Source organism: Apis cerana, linkage group LG11, assembly GCF_029169275.1.
Source record: "Apis cerana isolate GH-2021 linkage group LG11, AcerK_1.0, whole genome shotgun sequence".
NCBI lineage: Eukaryota > Metazoa > Arthropoda > Insecta > Hymenoptera > Apidae > Apis > Apis cerana.
The window spans coordinates 10,795,497-10,823,479 of NC_083862.1; the positions used below are offsets into that span (position 1 = coordinate 10,795,497).

Below are 27,983 nucleotides of genomic sequence, written 5' to 3' on the forward strand. Positions count from 1 at the left end.
TTTTTCAATTGATTTTATTATATTCTTGATAGTTTTTATAAGGCGCCGTTAGAGACCGCCACAAGATTTCGATGTTTCTAGCAATTTAGATTTAACGGTTTACACACTGCGCGTACACTAATTTCTAACCTAATATCAATGTCATTTGTGTTATTCTATGTTCATGTAGTATAATATTTATATAGTATACTTTCGAATGCTTTCTAAATCATTTATGAATTATTAGTAAGATCAAATAAAAAAATGAAGTTACGTGATTTTATCTACGTTAAAAGATAACGTATAAATATATAACAGCTTTACTATAATGATATAACTTTCAAATAATGTCTTTTGAAATTAATAGAAGATTCGAAAAATATCAACAATAGCATAAGCAATGTTTTCTAATACCTGTATATAATGTTTGTATATAATAATTATTGACTTGTTCAAAATATTTTATGACATAACAAAAAATAATTCATTAAAGAACTAGTTAAAATATAAAGTGAATGATTTCTAATAGTCACTATGTGTGGAGACGCCCACATCAAAGAGCAATGGCAACTTTTACAAAGTCTTCGATCTATTGTAGAAGGTTTATTAGTTGATGGTGTTTTAAACGTATGGAATGTTTATGGTGGTTTAAATCGTCTTCACAATGTAATGGAACGGATATTCAAACATGGCTGTCGAATATTTAATCGAAATGTAAGATATTTTCTTTACATTGTTTTCGCTTTTAAAATTCTATAATTTATTTATATTTGTAATTATATTTAATTATATTTTATTTTTTTCTCTGTATTTCACAAAATAGAATCTTTTTTTAAAAGGGTAATATAATTCTATTCTCTGTTATAATTGTTTGTTTACATTGATTATGACACTAATTTTTTTGTTGTTGAAAATGTTTCATTATTTATATCTCTTATAGTATAATCTTGATGTTTTTATTTATTTTTAATGTATTTTTATTTGTACATAAAATAATAAATATGTAATATTAGTATCAAAAAAAAATAAAAATTAATAAAATATATTAGGGAGAACCAGATTGTTGGATTTTTATTCAAGGATTAAATTGGCTGCAGCCTTCTGTTGCATTGTCACCTGTTGTTTCTGATACAGAAGATTATCTCTCAAATTTACCAACTCGAATCACAGCACATAAAGATATGTTATGGTTGTATAAAAGGTAATTGTAAAAAATATTTGAATTTTTTAATGTTTTATAATATATTTTCATTTAATATGCTAAAATAAATTATTGAATTATTCATATTATAAATTTATACATAACTTAATAATTATTATAATATAATATAATTTATATAATTTAATATAATTTATAATATAATATAATTTAATTATTATAATATAGTTTGGAAAATCATTCTTTGTCACACAAACTTTCATGGCTTTTGTCTGATAAGGAACATTTATTTTCTTGTTTTGAACCATGGGCATTTTTATGTCAAGAAAATTTAGCTGAAGCTACATTATTATGTCTAAGAGCAGTTGAAAGAAATCAACCTACATTACTTACAGAAATTGATCCATCTTTGGTAAGTAAAACAAATTTTGTCTATTGTATATTTTTTTGTCTTTATATGATTTTTATATTTTGATTATTTTTTTACTTAATATATATATATTTTTTTTTTTAGTTTTTACCTTCTTGGATTGCTCCTAAAATAAATCAAAAAAAACATCGTAGATCTTCTTCATATCCAATCAATTTTTCAACTATAAATTTTAATGCAAGAGATAAAACTGTACATGTTGAAAAATGTCAATTAGAATCATTAAAGATAGCTTCAGATAATAATATGCAACATGATGTTAGATCTGATGAAAAAATTCAAGATAAAATATCAGATCCTAAAGAAATTAATGATATACCTTTAAAAAGTTGGAGTAGTCTCTCAGCATTAACTAAAAATTGTATAACTCTAGAAAAAAATGTTTCTATATCTTCATCATATATGGCAAATAATAGTTCACATAAAAATCATGATTCTCAAACATCTTCTGTTGAATTATCAAAAATAATTAATGTAAATTATGCTGAATTAAAACATTCAACATCAACAGTTATAGATAATAAATTACTTATAAAACCAAGGACTCCCATAAGGAAAATGAAAAATAAAACTAAAATGAAAGAAACTCAATATATAAAAAAATCTAATGAAGATTCTGATGCATTAAATAATGAAGATGTATCAATAAATACAGTAAAGGAATATAGAATTCCATCTCTTATACCAAATGAAACGAGTTCAAATATATATAATACAAATTCTCCTGAAATAGAAATATCACAAAAACCAAGAAGAAAAACTTCCTTTTTACCAGGATCAGCACCTGAATTCATTAATCCGTGGAATTTAGAAATTGAAGGACAAAAAGATATAAGAACACCAAAGAAAACTTTCATGGAAGATGGTGGAAGCAGTGTTCAACCTATGGCAATAGGATATTTTCCATGTCCAATAGAAGGTCAAAGTTTAACAAATTTCTTAGCATCTGCACAATTTTCCAGAGCAAATGCTGAATTGGATAGAGAAAACGCACATTTCAGTATTTCTGAGGCCATGATAGCTGCCATTGAACAAGTAAAATGTAATAGACAATGGCGTCTTATGGAAGAAGCAATTGAAGAAAGTGACGAAGAAATAAATAGCTTAAAACAAAGAATACGATTAAGACGCCGTCAGCGACAAGAAGAGCGATGTAAAAGAAGGACGTGGAACCGTGAGTTATTGAGCGATGGCAAAACTGATACAACTACTACTGATCAAAGTGTTAGTCCATTATCAACCTCATCTGATACTCCATCAGAAAATATATCCACTGATGACATAGAGGATTTAGAAGTAGATGACGAGCGAAATGCAATAAAACTTAAGAATGCTGGGATTTCCATATCTATGGCATCCTTATATTCTGATGCAGATTTATATCAATCATCCCCTGCTCATGAAACGGAATCAACATTAACAGAAAGTAGCATGTCTGCAGAAGGAGTAGCTTTATCACTTCTTAGCAAATTTAGTGAAAAACAATTACCGAGAGCAAGCGAATTACAATGGTTGGTTTCTGAAATAGATGTACCACAAAGATTATTACCGTTACCAAAAAGTTGGCCAATTAATCCAGATGATGCAGAAAATTCACAATCAATTCCTTTGCGCGGAACTACAGATTGGGCTCCACCAAGGCCTCAAATTATTTTTACATCACATCCTCCACCAGTGTAAGTTTATGAGTTTAAAATATATATAAAATTAAAATATATTGCATAATTTTTTAATTAAATTTGATATTTCTTATAGACGACGCACTCTTATAGCTAAACAGAATTATAAATGTGCAGGATGTGGAATGAAAGTTGCGATAAAATATGCAAATAAATTTCGTTATTGTGAGTATTTAGGTAGATATTTCTGTACTGGATGTCATACCAATCAAGTAGCATTAATACCAGGAAAGATTTTATCTAAATGGGATTTTAATAGGTAAGAAACTAATGTTATTTACATATTTATATAAAATTATATTATATATTATAATTGTTAATTGTTTTTCCATTTAGATATCCTGTATCAAATTTTTCATATAGATTATTGGATCAAATGACATCAGATCCATTATTTCAAATAAATGACTTAAATCCATTGTTATATAGACGCATAAAACAATTAGCCAAGACAAGACTATTACGTTCACAATTATTTTTCTTTAAAGATTTTCTATTTACCTGTCGATTTGCAACAAGGTATTTGTTATTTTTTTATTTGTTTTATTTTTTAATTATTTTATAAAATAATTTTATTTAATAAATTTATTATTTTTTTTTAGTGTTCAAGATATATTAAAAAAAGAACCAAATTATATAATAAGTGAACCTCATATATATTCTATTCAAGATTTGATGCATGTTAAGTATGGTATTTTACCAATGAGACTACAAGAATTAGTTCAAATGTGTAATATGCATATTATGGGCTGTGAGGTAATATTAAAATTAATTTAAATTAGATATGCATATCTTTAATAAGAATTAATCTTTTAGTTATGCCAAGCTAGGGGATTTGTATGCGAATTATGTTATTCCAAAGATGTCATATTTCCATGGGAATTCTCAAAAGTTAATAGATGTGAAATGTGCGGTGCATGTTTTCATAACGAATGTAAGCAAAATTTTAATAAGATAGATTGTCCGCGCTGTATTCGTTTACGTGCTAGACGAATATCTAGAGAACAATTTTGACATATAGCAAAATTGTTTTGCGTCATATCTTTACCTATGAGTATCGAATGTATAATTTAAAATTTATTTAAATCAGATATAAAAAGTTTATAAAAAATCAGATATTCCCAAATTTGGTTTTTATTTATCATATTTAATATATAATTAAATTGTTAAATGATAAGTAAATTTGAATTACAAAATTATCAAATTATTTATCAAGCATTATGTTATTAATTATATATAAAATATAGAAAAAATATTGCTTGAAATTTGGAAGTATAGTATTTTATACAAAAATTTATTTAATATACGGCAAATATAGTAAAGACTGAAGAAAAAATGTGATATTTAAAATAATTGTAATTTTATTTTTAAATTTATCTATTATTTTACGTATTTCATATATTATTTATCCATCAATTATTACGTATTTTGTTATCGGAAAAATAGAGATAATTTATGACTTATTTATAAAATTTTTAATTTAAATAATATAAATTATTTCATTGTTAAAAAATAATGTAAATATGTACTGTTATTTGAAATATTTATATTTTGCTTTTATTTTTTAATTATGAATCTTAATTATTTAAACTTTTAAGATAATTTAATAAAATTAAAAATAATTTAAATAATTTATTGCATGTTACAAATAATAATTGTAAAATGGCAATAATATTTTAAGTATAATGATTTATAAAAATGTTACCTTTGTACTGGAAAAATATAATAGTCATAAATGCTGTACCTGGTTCCCGTCATGATTGAAAGTATGCATTGTTTATTTATAAATGTTAATACAGTCGAAGTTTATAATAAAATATCAAAATTTGATATTGTTTTATTTTCTAAAAATATTTTTGATATGTCTTTTTCGGATATTACATTTTATATTGGGTACTATAGCAATATAATAAAAAAGAATATACAAGAAATTAAAAATCTTTTTTGATTTTATTAAATTACATTTTGTTTACAATGGTTCACATACACACATCTTACAAAATAATAGATAATAATACATTTATTGCTGGTACAAAAATATAATGATATTATGTACACCACCTAATTTCAATAAGTCCTAGAACCGTACAATATTTCTATATGATAAATTTTTATTGTAAAGGAATCACTTTAAATTTGACCTAATAATTGTTAAAAATATGTACACATCGATAATTGTGATCTATATGTACAATTACTCTCTTGACATAACATATTTTTCTAAGAAAAGTTCTAGATAATAATCCTTTTCTAATTGCTAGGTAATGTAACTTGTATAAATATTGTTTATGAGAAAATTTTGACGAGTTTGATTATACCAAATATTTGAATATATTTATATCACAGGTGGTATTTTGTATATATATATATATATGTATATTTATGTATATATATATATATATATAAAAAAAATGCCATTTATTAATAGGCACAAGTAGTTACTATGACACGAGTAAAGTTCAAAAAAATAGATCACTTCATTATACTTGTATTGTATGCAACTAATTAAGATAATGAATAAATATGATGTCATATATAATGACATATAATGAAAAATTAATTCTTCTATAAATTACATATATATATTTATATATTTAAACTTATTAATTTCATGCAATTTGTTGATAAAATATTTAAATTTGTTTAATTTTTATAAGAAAGAAATAATCTTTTTTTAATATTATTAATTTTATACTGTGTAATGAGCAAAAACGTATTATATTCATCGGTATGTAACTATCCTTAGGAGCATACAATTTATCAGTCTATAAAATGCAATAACAATGCATAACAATACGCCACAACCTATACGACTCATTAAAATATGAGCGCCGCATAATTCATTAATTTCATTTATTGATATTTGTATGTACGTATTCATTGAATCAAAGGCATCATATAATAGCATTATATATAAGTAAAAAATTATAAGTAAAAGATTCATTTTTAATCTTTACATGCATAAAACTATTTTGACGATATTAATTTTTTTTATGAGAATTTTTATAGAATATAAAAATGTGACGCTAAAATAAATTTTCAACAAAAAAAAAAAAAAATTAACTTACAAATACTGTTGTAGATAGAGATTACTAATGTTGTATAAATAATTAAAAAAAGAAAAAAAAAGAAAAAAGAAAAAAGAGAAAAAAAATTATAATATTTTTCGGTCCTCTTGGATATATATTAAATTCAAACTGAGCTTCACAGTCGTTTGATTTTTTGTGGTGCATAGATAATAGATAATTTAAAGATTTACTTATTATGATTTCATTATGACATAAATTAACAGTTATCTTGATTTATAAATTAATGCTCAGTGATCATTTTAATTCTTCACAAATTTTATTACAGATTACCTATCAATGATTAGGCAATCTTGCATACTGTCAACTATATTTCCTTACTTAAATTATTTATATATCTAAAGTATCTTTTAATGGCAGCTTTGCTACTTCAAAAAATATCCTAAAATAAAAATTATTTGTAAGTTTTGATATTATTTGAAATATTATTTTGTTGTATAATTATGTAAATATTAAACAAAGTATTTATATACTTACTTATGACTGTACTTGTTACGTACAGTAGTAAGAGTTTCTTTTCGATGTAATCCTTGGTTTAAAAGATGTACGATATCTCGTATGTCATCAACTTTATATCCACTATAATATTCTAGAGTTGAAGTCCATCCTCCTAAATCTTTCATTCGTAATGCAAGTAAAAGTGCAGCTGCAGCTATTTTACTATCACTAATCCTTATCGTCGAGTAATCCATTAATGAATACTCCAAAATATATCGAGCTAAAGTTAAAGTTGGCATTGAAACTTTTGCACACTGTTTAAAAATAATTTGAATATTAATTATATTGTAATATAAAATTATATTATAATATTAAGAAAAATATATTATTTATATAATTTACCCTAGCATATCGTCTAAGAAATCGATAAGAGAGAGGTATGCCAAGATCAAAATCAACTACTTTTAATATACTCATTTCCATTCTAATTAATGCTCTTTGCTTATAAGCACCATCACATATATACAAAAAATCTTCCACCATTGGAGGAATTCTTTCCTATAAAAATCATCGCATAATTAAATAAAAAAGAAATCTCGGAAAAATTTAATCTTTTTTAGAAAAATTATATTTAATTTTGAATACTAACATCATATTTACTTGCTATGAAAAGACTCGCAGCACCTAATAATTGTAATGTTTCTTTTACAACAGTTACTTTTGTCAAATATAGATCAACTAATTTCACAGCCAAATATAAAGTTTCATGATTGAGTTCAAAAGATTCTTGAACTTCTACCATCCAATCAACTAGTAAAGCTCTCATCCATGGTGAAAGACATACTTGTCTTTCCATATAATCTCCAATAGGAAATAAATGTTCTCTACTTTTTAAGTAATTGAAAATGTCCATGGCATAATGAGAGACTTGAAATGGATCTAACCAATTTTCTGCATCAAAATCCCACTGAACTCCTTCTGGCAATATTTGCTCAGGAGCAGCATCTAATTGAGCTGCTGACCTTTCTTGAGTTTTTGCAGGTACTTGAGGCTCATTTGATTCATTTTCTACTTCTGTTTTTTCAGGTTCCTCAGGCTATTTAAATATTTAAAAATTAAAAAATGAAAAAAATTACATAATTTAAAAAAATATTATAATATTTAAAATTTTATATTTAATATTCACCTGAATATTACTTCTTCTGGACTTCTTTGTACTATCATCTGTTATTTCTTCTAATGCACTTACATACAAAGAACTGTCCTCTGACTTTTCTAAATCTAAACTACGTCTAACATTTAAAATTTTACTAGGTATTTCAGTTTTTTCTTCGTCCTTTTTTATCGGTTTTACACGGGGCACTGGCTTTGGTTTCTGAGGTATTACCTCTGGTTTAATTACACCTTTTTCAAGCGTTCTAATGGAACTTGTCTGAGTGAAAGATTTTATTTGAGTAACTGTTGTTTTTTTTACTGCTTTCTTTGGTTCTTGTGTTTGATGTGTGCCCAATGTTTTTCCAATTGCCTATTATTTTATATGTATTATTATTTAATATCATAAAAAATGAAAAAATTAAAATAAAAAATAAAAAAAATGACAAACATTGGTAATATTTCCTAATGCAGATCTTTTTGTTGTTTTTTCCTTTGGTGGTGATGCTTCTGCTTTCCTTTTCACACGAGATTCTTTACCATTAGCAGGTGCTTTAAGTAAAACATTATTTAATGCAGAATTCTGACTTCTTGTAGTTATTCCTTTTCTTATTACATTAGTACTACTTTGTTTATTCTGCACATTTAAAATTTTTGATGGTGCCATTCTTATAAATTCTTGAAATTAAAAAATTTGATTTTTTCCTTCTAAAAAAGAAAAAATTTAATAAATTAGATTTAATTTATTTCATTATATTATAAAAAATGCAATTAATAACTGTTTCATTATCAACAAAAAAATTTTATAAATATTAGTGAAAATGTTTGACCATTTCTTATTAAAAATTAATGATATTGTGCTTAAAATAATAAATATAAAAAATAATTTTAATTAAAAATTAATTTTTATTATTTTTATTAAAAGACAGAAAAATATGTAAAATTATTTTGAAATTATCACATTTCATTATGTATTTATTAGAACAATATTTCAATTTTAATCTTTTTAAAAAAAATCTAACAATAAAACATATAATTTTATTAGTAATATATCGAATATTACATATTCTTTATAGAATTATAAAGAAAATTATATTTTAAATTTAATAATTTAATAAATTTATTACTTGATTTGCTAATTGATATAATTTTATAATATTTTAACAAATGTTTTATTAATTTTCTTAAAAATTAAAGACACTTTCTGTGAGAAATTAAAAGAAATTTATCTACATTCTTTCTGCACAAATTTTGATTCTCAAATTTAAGAAATGTGTTTGTGGTTAAAAAAGGCGGGAATATACAGCAAGAATATACCGTTAAACTAAATTCGAGGACATGATTTCACTGTTATTCAAAATCATTAACACAGATTTTGAAAATATAATAGCACAAAAGAAAATAACAAAATACATAGAAGTGATTGATTCGTTGCAACTGCCATAAACACACGCGATCACGAAGAAAGTGGTCCAAAATTTCACTAATTTATACGAAACGAAAGTTTAAAGTTTTTATATAGAAAATTATTTCCAGATAGTAAATGAGATATTCTGATTTACTTGGAAGCTACTGGAAGAATTATAATTTGATGTGCTCTGGTTCAAGGATGTTTCTCATTTATAAAATTCTTTTGCCACCGATACGTTACTGTACAGCTCATTTGTATGTCGTCAGAGCAACTGAAGTTGACGCCGTTCAAAATATCACAGTTATTGTTAGTACTTTCTCTGATTGGTTGTGCTCTGATTCATGACAACCAATCAGGAATGTAGAAATAATGAACACCACCTATCGGCAAAATAAGTACATACTTACATCATTGAATATAGTTTCGATTGTTTAAACCATATAAGTTTTTTATATTTTGTGCAATTAATGATTATTATAAGAATTTTAACAAATTTTTATTATAGAGCATGCTTAATTACAAATTACATTTTACATAATTTTAAATAAAAAATAGTATTATTTTATTAATTATTTACATTCTTGATTTGCAATAAGATTATACAATACATATATCAATTTATTAATAAATAAACATATATAGGATATATAAATAATTTTTATTATTTACAATGTTAAATAATATATTTTTAGTATGAAGAATCGGTAAATATATCGAATTTAATATTTTTAATAAAGAATTAAAATTAACCTTTGACCTATATTAAGTCGTTTACTTTAAACCAAACATTAGCATGCTTAAAACTTCAGCTAGAAATCTAAATTAATTGTGTAATCATAAAAGTATCGCAAAAAGTATTTCATACTCTATGTTCAATAACCTAACTGAATATGATTTTTGTTTTGATATTGTGAAATTTTGTTACATACCGAATATTTATCATATATTTTCTTTATACGTGTATATCTTCTCGTATATTCTGGATTTTAGTCTCATTGGTTTGTGAATTTTATGAATAAGAATGCAAAGTGAACGTTTTATTGTTAAGTTTATAACAGTGAACAATTGTTTTGCCTATTTACCGGATACTTGGCTACGTAAATTGGAAACTAAGGTTGGTGCTTTGTTCTTATAATCAATCAAAAACTGTCTATCGTAACACATATATTACACTGATTATACATGTAATGATAGAAAATTTAATACGTTAATTGGAACTTGGAACTCGTTGGATTTTAGATATTTTATTACGTCACTAGATGTCGAGATTAATTTTTTCTTCAGTTAAGTTGATAAAGAAGATCTCGTAGATTTCAATAATTGTATAATTATATTTATATAGTTTTTAATAATAATATTGTTACTTTATTATAAATTATAATTAAAAAGTACATTGTTAATTTCATAAAGATAATTTTATCTATTGTTTCTATTATCATTTTATGATAATAGAAAAAAGAGGATTGATTGCGTATATTATGAACAGAATAAACTTAATATTCAATGTATTTTTTTTACATTAAGATGCAAATCTTATTATTTTAAAGTTATTTTTAACATTTTTAATTAATAAATTAGAGAAAAGATGATAAAAAGTTAATCATATATTGGAGCCACCTTTTGAACATATATATTTTTCAGAATAATTAGATAAGGAAAGGAAATAGTGAAAAAAAAACAAAGATATGGCAAAAGTATTAAAATCAATGTCATCTTTAGAGTACCGCAAATGAAATATATAAAAAATGGATAAAAAATAATAGGAAGAAGATAAAAATAGAATAAGAATAAACCGTCAGCACCATCTTTTGAGAACCATAGATATTTTTTTTTTAAAGATATTCAAAAGATGGCGATGATTTTTAATTCTTCTATTGAACTTTTCTTACTTTTGAAGAATTATCTTTAGCATTTAAAAGATAACGCTAATAGTCCGTTCTTATTCTTTTTCTATTTTTCTTCTAATATTTTTTATCTTTTCTTTAGATATTTCTTTTGCGGTTCTTTGAAGATAGTACTAATTTTAATATTTTTACCATATCTTTATCCTTCTCTTACTATTTTCTTTCCTTTTTATTAATTTTATTGTTTTTTTAAATCCTATGTGAATTTATACGATCCACTTTTTATATGTCACAATTATATGTATATGTACATCTCATACATAATACAAGGTATGTATATATAAGATATGTTAATATATTGAGATATTTTTCAATTTTCTTCGAAAAGCTAGAACAAAAAGTTAAAACAAAAGTTGATATTAAAGCTTTATTAAATTATAAGCAATTCACGTTAAAAGAAGAGAAAGAAGTTGGAAAATATAAGAAAAAAAATCTGACATTGTAACAAAAATGTTTTATTCGTTTATTGAAAAATCTTCTAAATTTTTTTTTTACAGGAGAATGTAATCAAAATAATTCACAAAGATAAAACGCATTATATGTCATGTAACGTAAGGCCAAATCTTAATGAAAGTTTGTGCATTGGTACAACTTTTGCAAGAAGTTTGAACATCGAAGAAGGTGACGAAGTAATTGTATCGTTCGTGAAGAATGTTCCAATTTTAATAAAAATAAATGTCGCACCTCTCACCGCGAACGATAGAGAAATTTTGGTAGGTTTTAAAAAATATTGAAACAAAATTTTACTTTTCGATATTGATAATCGTGTACAATAAAATCAGGATATTTTTTTATCAGGAATTACAAATAGAAAAAGTACAATCTACATTGCTTAGTCAAATACGAGTGGTAGTAGAAGGTCAACCGATCGTAGCTTGGGTTTCAAGATTTTCTTACGTAACCTTAATCGTAGGCAAGTTGTTATATTAAGATTTGTTACATTATTTTCTTCATTTTTTTTTCTATTTCAAAAAAAAAATCGAATACCATCGTTTCCTCTTTACAGAATCACTGGAACCACCAGTGAAATATGGCAAACTCGAACAATTTTCGGAAATACACGTTGCCGATACGGCAGTGAATAAAAAGGATGACGATTCGAATGAAAACGGCAAGAAAACATCCCATATCGCGAACAATTTGCTTTCGGCATTCAATAAATTTTTACCAATTACAAATGATCGAAATTCGATCAAAAGGAAAGATGAAGCGATCAGAAATTACGAGCTGTTGCATAGTTTTAGCAACAGAAAATTACCCACGATATGCCGTGTCCATCCAATGCCTAAAATGGATACGATCGAAGGAAATATGTTCGACGAGATTGCACGTTGTCCTTATCACGTGTTCGTTCCGAGTGATCAAGCATCAGAATTCTTGGAAAATTTTGGGATAGCTCGCATAAAAAAACTTCCAGAGGACAAGCAATACGTGAACATAACCAACACGAATTTTCTTGTAAAAGACGAGTCTCCTGTTCCAAATCTTTTTACAGAATTGATAGTGAGGGTATACACTTTGGAGGATTTGTTAGAGAAAACCAGCACGTTGAACGAAGAACATTTTAATATTAATTTACGTCACAAGAGCGTGTACGTGTCGGACAGTTTGAGAATCAGTTTGAAGTTAAAAGTAGGTGCAAAGGTGAGCTTAACGTTGATGGATAGAACTGAAATATCTGTACCGTCCTCCCTTGAATTATTTTCGTGGAGAGATTCGGTATCGGTGAAAGATTTCGAGGATTACGTTAAAAAGTATTCCCTTCATAATAAATTGTTGATTAACTCTTGTGCTGTTATTGTAATGGATAACGGGAGTTCTTGTATAGTGAAAATTTCATCGGAGGATTGCAAGTTTGCCGTGATCGACGAGGCCACTTTAAGGGATACGAGAGTGCGTATGAGGTCAGTGGAGGAAAAGGATCAGTTTCGAGTGTTTGACAAGTTGGATCAAGAATATTCTCGTTTAGAAAAAACGTATACGAGGTAATTTTCTTTCTTCTTGTGTCTTGTTCCATGATAGATTTTAAGTAGTAATGATTTTATCAATAGAAAATTGTCAACAAGGAGAGATCGTTTAATAAAAAGAGATGAAATTTGAAAAGTGTTTGATCAGAGATGATATAATAAATAATAAATAATTTTTGAAATGACAAAGTTATAAAACTGATTAGCGAAAATAATAAAGTTTTAGGGCAAAGAATTATTACGATAATTATTACGATCATATGCAACAATAAAAAAGTACGATTATGAATATTGTGCAAAGAAAAGTGTAATTATACGAGTTATTTTAACTATACTTTCCATTTAAAAGTTTAAATTCTAGATTTTTTTCTATTTTAATATTTTTTGTATTTACTTCTGATAGAAATATTATTTTTTTTTGTTTCAGTCACTTGACGACAGTTTTAACGGAATGTCGATTAGCGTTAGATCTCAGTCTAGGCTTACAAACACAATTACCTTTTGAATACAATCCTGAAAATATTTTAATTTCTGGCGTGGTTGGTTCGGGCAAAACTGCCATTTGTAAAATAATCGAGGACATTATGCGAAGTCCACCGTATTTCGTGCATACTCATACGATTGATTGTAGATCGTTAAAAGGTAAATTATTTAACGCAAAATCGCAAATGATTTTTATAAAGAATATGTTAAATGTTTATGTTAATTTTTCATAGGGAAGAAAGTAGAAATGTTACAAAAAATTATTATGGCTGCTCTGTCCGAATGTGTCTATTATCAACCTTCGATAATATTTCTGGATGATATAGAAGCCATAACGAATGCATCGATGAACGATGAAGAGAACACACCTGATGCTTTAAATGCTGCCAGGTATTTTTCTTCCTTCCTTTCTTTTTTTTATTTTTTAGATAAAGTTAAAAAAATCAATAGAAATTTCTTATTGTTAGGATAACAGATATGTTAAATAACACGGTGATGCAATATCAAGAATCATATCAAGTGTCATTAATTGCAACGTGTACAAGTATTAACAGGATAGGTCAGAAATTAAGGCCGGCTAGGGGTTGTCATTTTTTTAGGACTGTTTTATCTATTCCTAATTTAGAAAAGGTATTTGATCGATTGCTTTTTTTATCCATAATTTTTTGTGAAAAAATTAGATTTATTGGAAAATCATTGAATTTAATAAATCAGATTGTTTTTAATATAACAATTATAACAATTGTGTATTATTGAATTAGGCGGATAGAATCAATATTTTGCAATTAATGCTCGGAGATAAGTTGTACACGCCTGGAGACGTGAATTGGGATTACTATGGAAACAAGACCGAAGGGTGGGTGTTTCAAGACCTCGTGGATATGGCTAAGAAAGCTACGTTCGCTGCTTGGAAGCGTCACGGTAATAAAATCTACTATAATTACATGGATTAAATTTCAATGCTCCATTATACAGCGAGCCATGAAATTATAAAAAGAAAATGTTTGCAAAAGTGTTTTTGATACTTTTTCTTTTACAATATATGCTTCAAACACAAAGAAATTATAAATAAGATTTATTGTAAACAAATAAAAAATACATATCTTCTTGGATTGTATACTTTTTCCTTATTAACTTTTTTCTTCAATGATGTAATTTTTAAAAATTTTTAATATTAAATATTTTTTATACGTAAGATTCCTCTAAGCCTCCCATCGTGATCGAAGAAGAGGACATGGAGGTCGCCCTGAAGAATTACACGCCGATGTCTCTACAAGATGTGCAATTGTACAAAGGCACGGGCCACGTTTGGTCAGATATTGGTGGTCTGACCGACGTGAAAAGATCTCTGGTAGAGATTTTACAGTGGCCGTTGAAATATCCTGAGATATTCAAGAATGCTCCTATCAAACTGCAAAATGGCATTTTATTATATGGCATGCCGGGAACAGGGAAAACAATGCTGGCCAAAGCGATTGCCAACGAATGCGGTGTTAATTTGATCAGTATTAAAGTACGAACGAATTTTTTTTATTTTTAATCAACTCTATAATTTTAAATATATAATTATATAATTATAAATCAATTAATTATAAATATCTAGGGCCCGGAATTATTGTCAAAATATATCGGTGTTAGCGAGGAGTCTGTTAGAAACGTATTCGAGAGGTGAGGGAAACGACGATAAATATGAAAATATAAATATACATTTGAAATTTATGATGAAATTTGCAGAGCTCTTCGTGCCAAACCGTGCGTCTTGTTTTTCGACGAATTCGACAGTCTCGCTCCAAGGTAAGCATCGTTCTGACGATGAGGAAATAAATTGCATCGATCGTATATTTAACAAATAAATTTATTCCAGGCGAGGCCACGATAGTACCGGTGTCACCGACAGAGTGGTGAACCAATTATTAACCCAAATGGACGGAGTCGAGGATAGAGAAGGTGTTGCGGTTGTGGCAGCCTCTTCGAGGCCAGATTTATTGGATCCAGCCCTGTTGAGACCTGGACGTCTCGACAAAGCGTTGTATTGTCCTCTTCCGGACGAGGCATGTAACTTTTTCTATATGAAAACTCGTATAAAAGAACTGCGAGTTTCGATCACTTAAAATTAATTATCGAATCAAATCAGGCGGACAGAGAGGAAATTTTGACCGCTCTCTGCAAAAAACAGAAAGTAGACACGACAGGATTGGATTTAAAAGAACTGGCCATTCTCACTTCAGGCTTCACCGGCGCGGATTTGAATGCCGTGCTGACCCAAGCCAGATTATCAGCCTTAGAGAACGCGATTGCGAACGTTTCCGTAAGTAAAATTATTCTCTGTCGAAACGTTTACAGCGTGTGACATATTCCTCTCCTTTTGTAAAATCTATTATATTCAAATTCTCGTGAAAGAAAACGTGAAGGCGAAAGAACGGTTCCACTGTTCGTAACGATCGCCCGTTTTGTATCTCTCTTCTGTAAATAATGAAAAGCATTTTGGCGCGACTCCGGTCGAGAATCATTTGTAAGGGAGCTTCCGAAGTAAGATAGTGCGTAATGATGATAATATCGTTAGGTGTATACACTTACTCTCCCACCCTCTGTCCTATGTATGTATATAGAGTGTCGAGCCAGCTAGGTTGATAGGTGTGGTGCGATATAACTGAGGAAACGTAGACCAGGTTTATTAGCGCACGCTGCCGAGAGCACCAGCCATCCCCCATCTCGCTCCACTTCATCCTGCCCTACGCCTCGCTGAACGTCGAGGGTGTTATTATCTTATGCGTTATAATGATACACGGTTTAGGGCCTGCAGCGGTCCTGTAAAATCGAAAGGCAGACACCCGACCTTCCCTTCCCGGGTTGCCACCCTGGTGTTTGGATCACGCGATCGAACGATTCCTCTCAGTCGTAAATATACAATATATTCTTTTTCACAGAATTTAATCGGGGAAAAATTTTTTTAATTAATCTACGTTATAGATGTTATTTTCTGTCGTTGGGGATTCGACGGAATAAAATGAAGTTATGGATTTGGATTGATATGGGATTAATGGGAGATCATTTTTGAAGCGATAAAAAAAATAGTAGACTTTTTTATATTGCATTCAATGTAAAAAGCTGAAATCGTTCGATATCCATATTTTCGACAATCGTCTTAACGGGTGCGAGTATCGAGTGCGTGATAGGAAGGCGAAGGGATTAGAGTCATTAATTAACTTCCTAGGGAGAAAACGAAGTTACCTACCGGCACTTGCCTACCGGAAGAACACGAATATCCAAACTGTACGTCTAATTAGCGAGCGAGTTTCCTGAGCGCGACGCGTTTCGAGAGGAACGCGTCTCACTGATAAGCGATAACGCCTATAGGCAGACTTACAGCCTGTTTCTCGCTTAACCTACCAATTAATGGCCTTGTCTTCTCACCTTGGTTCCAGAACGGAAAGATCGAGGCAGAGGACATTAAGATTTCTCAGACGCATTTAATCGATTCCATCAACTCTACCCATCCCTCTTTGCCTCGTGCCGAAAAAGAGAAGTACAGAAGGATGTAAGTATCGTCTTCCTCGCGAAAGATAATTATTTTTCAATGAGATTTTCAATAACTTTGTCACAATTTCATAATTTAGTTACGCCAAATTTGCGAAGAATGACAATTTTATGGAAGATATAACGAAGAATCAGAAGGCTACTTTGGCATGAATGGTGAGATTTATGTTTCATTTATGGAGAACGAATCTCAAAAGATCGATGTTCGGGAAGGATGTATGTCTCTGTAATTATTTTATTGGTAAAAATTTTTTTATCCATGTACACTGATAAGTACAAAAGATTCCAAAGAAGTACAATCTTATTGTTCAAAATAAATCCTCGACAAATGAAGTTTCAATATTTTTTCATTGGTAATAATTTTGATAAATTGAATACCTAATTATGTAAAATTTTTATAAACAAAAATCTTTGGAATTAATTCTTACCATTTACTTTATTCTTTTATTATATTCTGTTTCAAACTTTTCCTAACAAGAAAACTCTTTTCAGATCCCTTCGAAGAATCAAAATCCTAAACAATATTCCACAATTCTTAGACATATAAACAAATTATATCATTTACGACATCTCACCCATCGTTCATAAAACAGAGATACAAATTATTTCTTCCTTTCCCCGTTCAACTTTAACAACGTACACAAACTTACTCAATATCTTAATATTTTCCAGACACAACCTCAAATAATAACAACACATGGATTATCTATCTATCGAATCTATCCATCGAAATCGAAAACGATTTGCGAAATTGATAAATTATCAAATTCTCCACGATCGTTGAAACCCAGAATGCCTTCAGATCTCGTGAAAGACCCGTGGCGCCCCTAACTTTTCTTTTATCGCACGTATATATAACACATATACGCGAGACTTGAGATCCGCGGAGCGAACATGGATGGGATGGAGGGGTTCCGCGAGTTTTCCTCGTTATAACCGTGCATAAGCGTAATCCGGATGCCTTCTTCGCCTCTCAAGAAACTCGCAGCCTCCTGGTCGTTGCACGCCATGCTGGAAGCTTAACAGCGGCACGGAACTTTTCGTATTAATAATCGGTATAATAATTAGTATTTTCATGCGCGACTTAGCAGGAAGGACGTGGCCGCATGCGAGGCGGGGAACGAGGCACGGTGAAAGGGGCGAGGTGGTGGCGAGAGAGACGAGAGAGAAAGAGAGAGAGAACGGAGAGAACTTCGGTGGATCTTGATTTTAAGTTCCAGGCGAAGGAGGCGCATATTTCACCGCGCTAATGTCCCGCCAGATAAACTACAATATTAGCTGCCTTCGCCCGTGATTTAATTTAACTTTGCCCCGGCGCGACATCCGCCTCTAGCTTTCGGCTGCCTCCCGCTTCAGCCTGGTTAACCGCCCCCTCCCCCTCCCGCTCGACCACCCTCGCCGCGTCGACATGTGTTTCTGGTTTATAGTTTTCGAGGCCTGCGGATAAGCGGATTCCGAAGAAATTACGCGCTCGTTTTGAAATAATATAACGCTCGAGGTTTTCGATTTTTGGATAGGCGGTCGATAGGCGAGACGCGAGAATATTGATCTTTTTTTTTTTCTTTTCAAAAATCGAATCGACCTTTGGGAAAATATTTGTCCGTTTGCGCGTCTCGTGAAATTCGACGAAAATGGTTGAAGTTAGTTCACTCGTGAAGGATTAATGTTTCGGATTTAGGTTGCGTGAAATTTAACATTGCATTCTGTTAGACGATATTAGAAAAATAGAAATACGAACAATTCGTCTTTCGTTGCTGCGACAAAAAATTGAGCGTCTCGGTTAAAGTCCAAGTGAAAGACGTTTCCATTGCTAGTTCCCCATGGCATTCATCAGAAGCCATTACGCGACACAGAGAGCCGGTGAACGCGGAGGCAAACAAACTTGCACTCGCGATTATTCGGGGAAGAATTAGGATGGCATTCATTCCTGTTGGAAATCATGTTGGCATTGTCGCCGTGTCCTTTCGAAAGCCTCTACGTTTCTTCTTCTTCTTCTTCTTCTTCGTCGTTGTCGTCGTCGTCGTGACGTTTTCTTCTTCTTCTTCTTCTTCTTCTTCTTCTTCTTCTTCTTCAAGACGCCCTCGACGTCGAAGAAAAGTGGCGATGGATGGCGTAGGGGGTGATGGAAGAGAGGGACGGAGAGTCAAGTTTTCGAATGTCAAGGTAACGAGATTAGCACGACGAGAAACGGTAATCAGGAATAAAAATGCTACGACCGACGGCATTTACGCTAACTAATCTCCTTCAGGAGGCGAGGAGGCGCTAACGGAGTTAGGAGCCAGCCAGCCCCGCGTTTCCACGAGGTTTTCGTCGCTCGGCCGGCTTGTTAGCCGGATAATTGGCCATTTTTATGCTAAGCAGACCCGCAGCTGTTACGCTACCTCCCATTCTCGTTTACGCTTTTCTTCTAGCCTCTCTTACCTCCGATTGATCGTCCCCGGTTTTGTCTTCTCCGAGAGAGTTTGTCTCTTCGAGTTGAAATTTTTACGAAAGATATATATATATCGCAATTTTTCAATAATTTTAAATTTAGACTCTGCCGTAATTCAAATTTAATTTCTTCTAAATCATTTTTCATTGATTCGAGGTTCTTTATAGGGCGGGAAAAATGGCAAAGGATCTTCAATATCTTTTCGATAACCTCTGATTGAGTCGTTCTTTTACAAAATTCACAAACTTTCGACTTTATTTCGTAGAATCGCTTTTAAAATCGTACGTTTCGATTCGCGTGCTCCTTCTTTTACACCATCGGCTCCCTTTCTCTCTATCTCGCGGCCGGTACACGATAAGGGGGTAACGGCGGTCTGTGGTAAGGCGATTACCGAATCGTGGAAATACATTTCTCTGGTCAAAGTATCAGCAGCCCACCTTTGTGCCGGGAATCGCGACGAAGGATGCTCGAACAATCGCGATTGTTCGACAAAGCGAAATTAAACGGATATGAATCCAAATGCAGGAACGAATTTCATAAAAATGCGCCAGATGATGATGCCATCGTTTTCAGACTATGGAATAATAGTCTCAGAATAGTTAATTTGGGCGAAAGATTGATTCTATATTTCCATATCTGATATTAAATAACGAAAAAAGTCATAATTAAGTGAGCTGCAAATAAAATTTTTAACTTTCGATATTATCTCAATTTTTATTTTAATTATAATCGACAACAACCGTAACGATCTTTAAAATAAAAATAAAAATTCCAAGTAATCGCATTATACTATTACAATTCTCTTCATTCGTATGAAATTCCATTTTCCATACGAAACTTCGGTAAAATTTCAAAACTTAAAGGAATCCATCCAGGAAAGATTTTCAGAATTTCGCCATGGAAGGTGGCCGTCGAATGCGCAGACGAATCACATTCGCGGTCGACGACGATACGAAACAATTTGGCGCGGCTGCGTTTCGATCCCGGAATTACGTGGGCAGGCACGGTCGGGGGGAGGAGTTTGGCGTTGCAAAAATACAGGATGGAAATGCAGAACAAGGAGGCAAAATCCATCTAGTGATTTCACAGGCAATTATGCCGTGGCGGCGCGCTGGCTGGGTTACTCTTATTTAACGCCAATGTGCGCCGAGAGCACGCTTCAACGCCCTTGCACCGCGATCCCATTTGCGCGAAATTGTCAATGATAGAATGGCAGATTGAAAACTCGACATTCAGCTTACCCCCTTTTCCGCCACGTTCTCGCCTTTTTCCAACTAGTCCACACTATATCCTTCGCGCCATCTCCTTGTCAATTATTCCCAGGATCGAATCGCGAATTTTGTCCACGTTTGTTTCGTGATACGATGATATTTAATTATGCGGACGATGGAATAAGATTGAATAAGATCTAACGTAAGGATATTCCGAATTTTATATTAATTCGAATCGAAGAAGAATCAATGACGATTAAGTTTAATCGATGTTTTCCGAGAGAAATGAAACTGAACGGTGTTGTAAAAATTGACACATGGTCGGAGAGGGAAAATCTAAAGTCGTGCTTGGAGAACAAACGTTCTCGGCAAACACGGGGGGTTGCGAGTTTGGAGGTGGGGGTGAAATCATCGGAACGCGAGAGAGTTTCTCTAATAAATTGCACTCGAAACGTGGTCGATCTCTCCAAAGTGTCGAGGATATCTCGAGGTGTCGGTTGAATCGAATGAAAAGAAAGCAGCGATAACTCGATTATCGGAGACCCGGATAAATAGATGGTGGCCAATGCGCTTTTACCAGGAACGACTCGTCGTCCACTCGAGCGCACGTAGAATAGCCAGGAAGCTGTATCACGAGGCTGTCCATCGTTTCCGTTTCTATTGTTAACGTCATTTTTCTCGTTAAAATTACAATTATCGCATTCTCTTTAGATTCGATCAATACGTGTCAATTTTTTCCTACAATTTTCTAACTTATATTTACACGAAAATTCAAACGGTTGTAATTTCGAAGGTAACGATTTCTAGTCGAAAAATAAAAGACTGGTAGAAGCGTTTCATTTATCCCGATACGTCGTTTAAAGACAATGGTAATTTTTAATCGTTTACCTTAAATCCGATTAACTCTTTCCGATTAAAAGATAATAGTTTCCTGCCAACAAATGAAAGACCATTAGAAGCGCGGAACCTTGCTCTTTAAGACGCTTTTTTATTTATCCCGATACGATTTCCGGTTCGCGAGATATCGTCGTGTGAAGACAAAGGTAATTTTTAGTCCTTTACTATCCCCGTCTTTGTCGCTTATTCGGACCTCTCGCTCGCACCGACCTATCTCAAACTGCAGACAAGCGACAGACGCGATTCCTGGAAGTAGTGCACATTTCCAAGAAAAAATAGGCCGCGTGCCCATTCACACCTCTTGCATTGTCTCAAGTATCACGGCAACTTTGAATCCTTGTGTCTCGGCAATCGATTGAGATATCGGGATGAACGAAAAAGTGATCTGAACGGCACGGTTTCCTCTATTTTCTCAACGAATTTCGATGACGAAAATTCTAAATCTTTTGATAGGATTTAATACGCGAATAATACGAATTCTCTTACGATATAATTTTCCTACTCTTTCGTATTTGTATCCCTAACAAACGGAAAGATAGATTCATAGATAGAGATATAGTACGTCGCTTGGCCACTGGTTGGACCGCTTTTCCGTTGAAGGGTAGCCGATCCACAGAAGATCCTTTGACAGTGTACGCCGCTGTTGTGGGCGCAGCTTTCGGCCACGCTCTCTCTCTCTCTCTCGGCCACGATATTTACGGGGCGTTGAGGCGTGGGTAACGCTGTTTGCCGCAATTTCTTGTTTCCATTAGGTTGGCCGGCCTGCGGGCTAAATTCCACCCTCGCAGGCCCACCCACCCTTCCTGCGGGCTGGGTTGCGCAACTTCGACGGCGGCGCGGGGCGAAACGACAGGCCACCACTGTGAACGAGAGAGAGGGGGGAGTAGTGGAGGGATCAGGCGACGAGCAGGAGGGAAATGGTGCACACAGAGAGGCCTTGGCTTCAACTGTGCGCGATCAAATGACGCGCGCCAGCGCCCACAATAACGGCCTCTTCACGCTTCGCTCCGATCCTATTCCAATCCAGGCCTCGAACCCCTCTCTGGATGCCGTTCCACGATCGAGGATCGAGAATCAAACTTATGGTAAACTCATGGCTGCGGGACGGTCTCGCTCGTGATCGGTGTGCATCGATTTCGCCTTTGTACGTGGCGATTTTTCGAATTTTAGATTTCGTTTCGATCCGTCATGACGATTTTTAAGGAAACTGGGGAATAATTAACGAGGACGAATCGCTCTTGGAGTACTTGAAGATGTTAAATATTCTTTTCAACGATATTTGAAGAAGAAACGAAATAATTGGACAAAAACGATACGCGAGATTTCTACGTTAATTTATCTGAAGAATATATTAATTTCCTCTATGAATATTCAATTGCAAATTAACGATTTCACAATTCGTACCCTCCCCCTCCGCCCCCTTTTATAACTCGTTAAACGCGATTACAAATAATTCCTTCCACAATGCTTCCAATTTCACTCGTCGTCCACTGTATTCTGACAATCGCTGCAGCAGCAACAGCAGCAGCAGCAACAACAACAACAACAACAACAACAACAACGCGGCTCAACGACAGGATTCTATTAAATGTTCTTGGGGGGAGGGAGGGGAGAAGCGGCTGAAGAGAAAAGGACGACAGAGAGGGATGTTGGATAAAGTGATTCGCGGCAATTAATCCGCCTGTAAATGATAGCGTTTTCATTTTCGCTGATGCCTTGCCGCCATGGCTCGGAGAATAATAATCTATCTTAAATAACCTGCGGGGTTGAAGGAGCTTCTCTCTCCATCGAGCTCGAGCTTCGTTGCAAGATGCTCCAGCTGAAGTAAATGGCGAAAGCTAAAGTAATCTCGGCCAAGAATTCAATTACCGTGCAGGGTTGAAGAAGGGAGGGCAAGGGGAGGGGGGAGAGGAGAGGAAAGGTGGGCCGAGATTTAAAAACAGAAATTATATCCGTCGTCGATGGTATTAGACACCGTTAGAGAATATTTATTTTCATCGAATAAATTTTACCTGTGACCATTCTTGATTTCTGAAACAGAGTTTTTCACAATATCTGGGAATTTTACATTTTACTTTTAAAAGATTTCGTGATACGCGAAACTATATTTTTAAGTAGGGATCGAATGTTAGTAGTATAGGTACTTCATATAGCGTCCGTTGAAATTTCAGATTCCTTTTATTTCTCTGGATTTCTATCTTTTCATCGAGACACGTAAATATATCGATCTTTAACATCTGATTTATTCTTTTTTTTTTATAATTTGATGATAGATGTTCTAATTAAGTATCAAATTAATTGATCGGTGTAAATGTAAATTGTACGAAGGATCTTTCGAAAGGATTTCTTCTTATTTTAAACGGGAAAAATTCAAAAGTGTTCGCTCGAGATCTCTCGTGAATTTTAAAATTTTAAAATTCATGAAGAGATCAAGATTCTTAGAAGTATAAAATAAGATTGACGAGTGCGTGCCTCGTATTCGTTTCGTTTCGAATAAAATAGCTATAATATGGAAAGTAGCTCTAAACGGTAGTTCTAATCGATTTCGAAAGGCAATAACGTCTTGAACTTATCCATACGATGCCTGACATCGAGCGCAAAGCGCCAATAACGCGAATAAATTGGTTAATAAATACGTAAACCGGCTCACGCTCGCCAATCATTATCGTTTCTCCAACGATTCACTTTAAATAATTCAATCATAGATATGCAAATGGCAAAGCAGCGCCAATCACAGCTACCCGCAACTACTCTCCTCGACGAAATTTCTTGAAAACGATCAAAAATTATTCGATTCTAATGATCTCTCCAAATCCCCCGATGAACAAACGTACCCTCAAACATATGAACATATCAAAAATTTAAATTTCTCAAAAAATATCGTTCGAATTCTCGCCGACGACAAAGAATGTACGAATGTACGATGTAAGATTACCGAAAAAAAAAAAAAAGAAAGAAAAAGACAGGAGAAACTTTCAGAGGGATGAAGGAAATCGGGGGACGAAGATGATGGGATGGAAGGAAGGGAAGGGAGAAAAAGGAAAAAAAGAGGAAGGAAAAAGTACTCGCGGGTACGTAGACGCGTCGCGCAAATTATTTTTCACCGGGTGGCAGCCGTCCCCGATAGAGGCTCAGGAATCCATGCACCAATGGATATGCAACGGAGGCAAAATATAATGCAACGTTCGCTTCTCTCTTCTCTCCGCTCTTCTATTTCCCCGTATCCAACAAAGGAAGGATTTGTCGCGAAGCGAAGCTCCGCCGCCGACAAAACCTTACCCGTGCCCCTCCCCCTTCCCTGCCTCCCCCTCCCGTTTCCGCAACCCCCCTCCTTCACCTGTCTATTCGTATTCGCTTTGTAAAGCTTTTAGCCCATTACGAGGACCGGCTGTGTACGCGTTCGCCTCGTCGATTGATGTAATGCTATTCTTGCTGCCGAGCATATTTATGCTTATTCACGAGCCGTTCCTTCCAATCGTCCACTGTTTTTCCCGCTGTTGTACGCGATTGTTCGAAGAGAAACATCGTTTTCGTTTGAACATTATTATCACGGATATTATTACCGTTCGTCAAAGTGCTGCGACATGATTAACGAATGAAAAGAATGAAAACCAAGTGGAGCAAGGGTCGAAGAAGACAGAAAGGGGAAAGAGTGTGGTATTTGGGGGGTTGGCACTTTCGAAATATCAATTTGAAACAGGCACGGAGGGGTATAGGTATGCGTCATACTTTCCACCGGCCATTATGGTCGGCTTTCCATTTTTATTTATATTTACCGCCGCGCGAGCTGCCATCCCCGACCAGCCGCGATTTTATATATACCGTCGTTCTGCGGGTCAACGGTGCACAGGGCGCGGAAACGACAGGGAAAGCCATCGAGGATGGGAGGAGACCGGGGCTGGGTGGGAAAAGGATGGAAGAATCGTTGCCGAAACCTTTCCACCCGATATTTTACGACATTTTGTTTCCAATCCGAAGGTAGAAGGTGTCGGGGCATCACCCGGCATCGGCCTTATTCGACTTTTATGGCGTTAAATCGTGATGAAGTGTCCACGAAATTGCCCTCTCTGCCGACCTTTTTTCTTTTTTCCCTTCCCCCCTCCTCTCCCTTCCTTCCTTCGACGCTCATACGCGATTCTTTTTCGAAACGGGACGGAAAATGATCTCTCTTTGATTTATCCTTTCGAGCGGGTCATAGTCGAATTGTAGCTCGTTTTTCGACAATTTTTCAATTCGAAGGTAGGAGAATTAAATTTTCAGAAGATAGAATTAGTGTCGCGGAAAGAAAAAATTCGAAGGTAATAATATCGACACGATTTCCAAAACGCGATTCTCGCCTCTCTCGATTTTTTCGCTCTATGCGCGAGAACCGAGTCGTTCGATCATCGACCATCTTTATGGAAACAGATTACATTTTAAAAGGCACCGTTTTCGAGGCACGGTTACGGCGACCAGTTTATCACCGCGTTTCGTGGCCGAAACGTGGCCGCTTTTCCAACACGTCACGTCCCCGGAGAAACTGGTAAAATACTAGCCGGGGACAACATTTCACGGATGGATCTCCATGACCCGGGACCCGATAGGATCGTCGCATTTCCCGTGGACGCTCATATATAAGGCAAACTTATGCCGAGCGTAAATTCCCCTGGTATTGGGCCGTGGGCTATCTTATCACGGCCGCGCTTTTCCAACACGCCGATAGACCATGCTCGGACATTATGCGAAATTGAAAAACCGAGAGAAGGCGGCACCCGTGGCCGGGGCGGACTTCCGGTCAACACGATCACCGAGGGTCCCGTGATCCTCGCGGGTAAAAAATCGATGAATTGATTGCCTGCGGAGATCGTGACAGAAGCGTTGTCGAATATTTCTTCTCCGCGAACAAGAATCCACGAGATTTTTTTAATAATACGAAATCGAAGAGCAGTCGAAGATCTCTTGGAATAATAATTCAACACTCGAGTTCGACGAAATATATCGTTTCAAAGAATGGAGGTATTAAATTTGCAAAGATATTTTATTTAAAACAGAGTATAGGAAAAATATTCGATTCTTTACACCTTAGTTGTTGAAATTTCTTCACACTTCTCTACCCTCACACGGAACTAAAAAAAGAAAAAAAGAAAAGAAATATATTTATCAAACACTTGTTCATCTTCCCTGGCAAAGTTTCAAGAACAGTTGGAAGAACGCGATCGCAACTCCAAGTCGACATACCTCGACATTAAACCAAGTGGTGAGGGGGAGGGGGAGGGTGAAGCCCGAAAACCCTTGGATTGTCTGCGCCACGGCCTGAAATAACAATAACCCCATTCACCGTGGTGGCATTTGACAGTGGGGTCGGAAACAATGAAACAATCAACCCGCCTCTCCGCGAGGCTTTCCGAGAAGAGGCCGGAAGTCAACAGTGCCGGACAATACCCAGCCGGCGTCTCACTACCGTCCCTAATTAACCAAGTTCACCAACTTGGGCCGGATTTGGCCAACCCCCGACGCATAATTATTGCACCTAGTCTAATATCGTTCTCCACAGACCGTTCTCGGCCCGTTTAAGATCTATCAGCCCCTGTCACCCAGTTCCCAGAGGAATTAGACGCTGCGGCCTACTTCGATCCACTCTGCCTCTTTCTGAATTGGAATATTTATTTTTCACCGACGAATTATCGTTCAATTAATTTCGAATTTGTTCGAACCGAGAGCAAGAACGATATTGAGAAGTATTTCAGAAACAGGCACATGTCTCTATCTGTGCATAAGTATACGACAAACCATCCTTTGTGTATACGGAATTCATCGGATTATCATAGTTTCGTAAAAAGAGAGAGAGAGAGAGAAAGAGATAGGAAAAAGGGGACGAAGAAAAAGACACTGACGCTATTAACAAACTTCTCACCCTCTTCCGCCACGTTCCGCATCCCTCCTCTCTCTCTCTCTCTTTCTCTCTCTCCATCACCCTCTGTTTCATTGCATTTTATTATTCGCATAATCGGATCTGGTACGGCGATAGCGCCGGTGATTTCGGGTTTGTCTACGGTAACGCAGTTGTCGGTTCGACAATGCCATCCCTGAATGCCTCATTGTCTGCCAGGACCGACGCCCACTCAAAACTTCCACTCGCGCCATCGCCGCCCGTCATTTTCCGCAATCAAACGATTCGTGCGATGCGCCCGTGCACCCTCTCGCGCGGCTCTCCTACAAAAGCGCTTATATAATTGCGCA

General features: G+C 33.8%; 3 protein-coding genes across 10 annotated transcripts in view; 2 read left to right on the plus strand and 1 right to left on the minus strand.

The window, feature by feature from the left end:
- On the plus strand, nt 1-6,306 carry LOC107999415 (run domain Beclin-1-interacting and cysteine-rich domain-containing protein). 2 transcript variants are annotated; one of them, XM_017059243.3, is made up of 9 exons: nt 1-404; nt 509-693; nt 1,029-1,180; nt 1,367-1,550; nt 1,653-3,244; nt 3,324-3,506; nt 3,584-3,766; nt 3,850-4,003; nt 4,064-6,306. In XM_017059243.3, exons 2-9 carry the CDS (start codon nt 514-516, stop codon nt 4,259-4,261), a joined length of 2,826 nt encoding a protein of 941 aa, XP_016914732.1. In that variant the 5' UTR covers nt 1-404; nt 509-513; the 3' UTR covers nt 4,262-6,306. The 2 variants fall into 2 exon arrangements, with proteins under 2 accessions (XP_016914732.1, XP_016914723.1); XM_017059234.3 differs by having other exon boundaries at nt 1-693.
- Nucleotides 5,179-10,405, minus strand: LOC107999424 (G2/mitotic-specific cyclin-B3). Of its 3 annotated transcripts, none has more exons than XM_017059257.3 (8): nt 10,264-10,402; nt 9,486-9,714; nt 8,375-8,631; nt 7,958-8,296; nt 7,421-7,867; nt 7,174-7,329; nt 6,811-7,085; nt 5,179-6,715 (listed from the first exon to the last, which is right to left on the minus strand). In XM_017059257.3, exons 3-8 carry the CDS (start codon nt 8,588-8,590, stop codon nt 6,664-6,666), a joined length of 1,485 nt encoding a protein of 494 aa, XP_016914746.1. In that variant the 5' UTR covers nt 8,591-8,631; nt 9,486-9,714; nt 10,264-10,402; the 3' UTR covers nt 5,179-6,663. The 3 variants fall into 3 exon arrangements, with proteins under 3 accessions (XP_016914746.1, XP_061937837.1, XP_016914763.1); XM_062081853.1 differs by having other exon boundaries at nt 9,241-9,714; XM_017059274.3 differs by lacking the exon at nt 9,486-9,714 and having other exon boundaries at nt 10,264-10,405.
- Nucleotides 10,309-27,983, plus strand: part of LOC107999401 (peroxisomal ATPase PEX1) — a 19,758-nt gene continuing 2,083 nt past the window's right edge. For 2 of the 5 annotated variants that reach the window (XR_009831909.1, XM_062081850.1), the window contains exons 1-15: nt 10,309-10,448; nt 11,736-11,951; nt 12,037-12,151; nt 12,245-13,223; nt 13,633-13,847; nt 13,922-14,078; nt 14,156-14,318; nt 14,450-14,609; nt 14,885-15,201; nt 15,292-15,356; nt 15,423-15,482; nt 15,553-15,739; nt 15,823-15,996; nt 17,114-17,226; nt 17,306-17,381. Coding sequence is in view for 4 of the 5 variants with exons in the window: in XM_062081850.1 (XP_061937834.1) it covers nt 10,356-10,448; nt 11,736-11,951; nt 12,037-12,151; nt 12,245-13,223; nt 13,633-13,847; nt 13,922-14,078; nt 14,156-14,318; nt 14,450-14,609; nt 14,885-15,201; nt 15,292-15,356; nt 15,423-15,482; nt 15,553-15,739; nt 15,823-15,996; nt 17,114-17,226; nt 17,306-17,378 (3,087 nt within the window). In the remaining variant the exon portion in view is untranslated. Of the gene's footprint in view, nt 10,449-11,266; nt 11,509-11,735; nt 11,952-12,036; nt 12,152-12,244; nt 13,224-13,632; nt 13,848-13,921; nt 14,079-14,155; nt 14,319-14,449; nt 14,610-14,884; nt 15,202-15,291; nt 15,357-15,422; nt 15,483-15,552; nt 15,740-15,822; nt 15,997-17,113; nt 17,227-17,305; nt 17,647-17,897; nt 23,269-27,983 lie in introns of those variants that run through there. The other 3 variants (XM_062081851.1, XM_017059213.3, XM_017059221.3) reach the window with 3 other exon arrangements.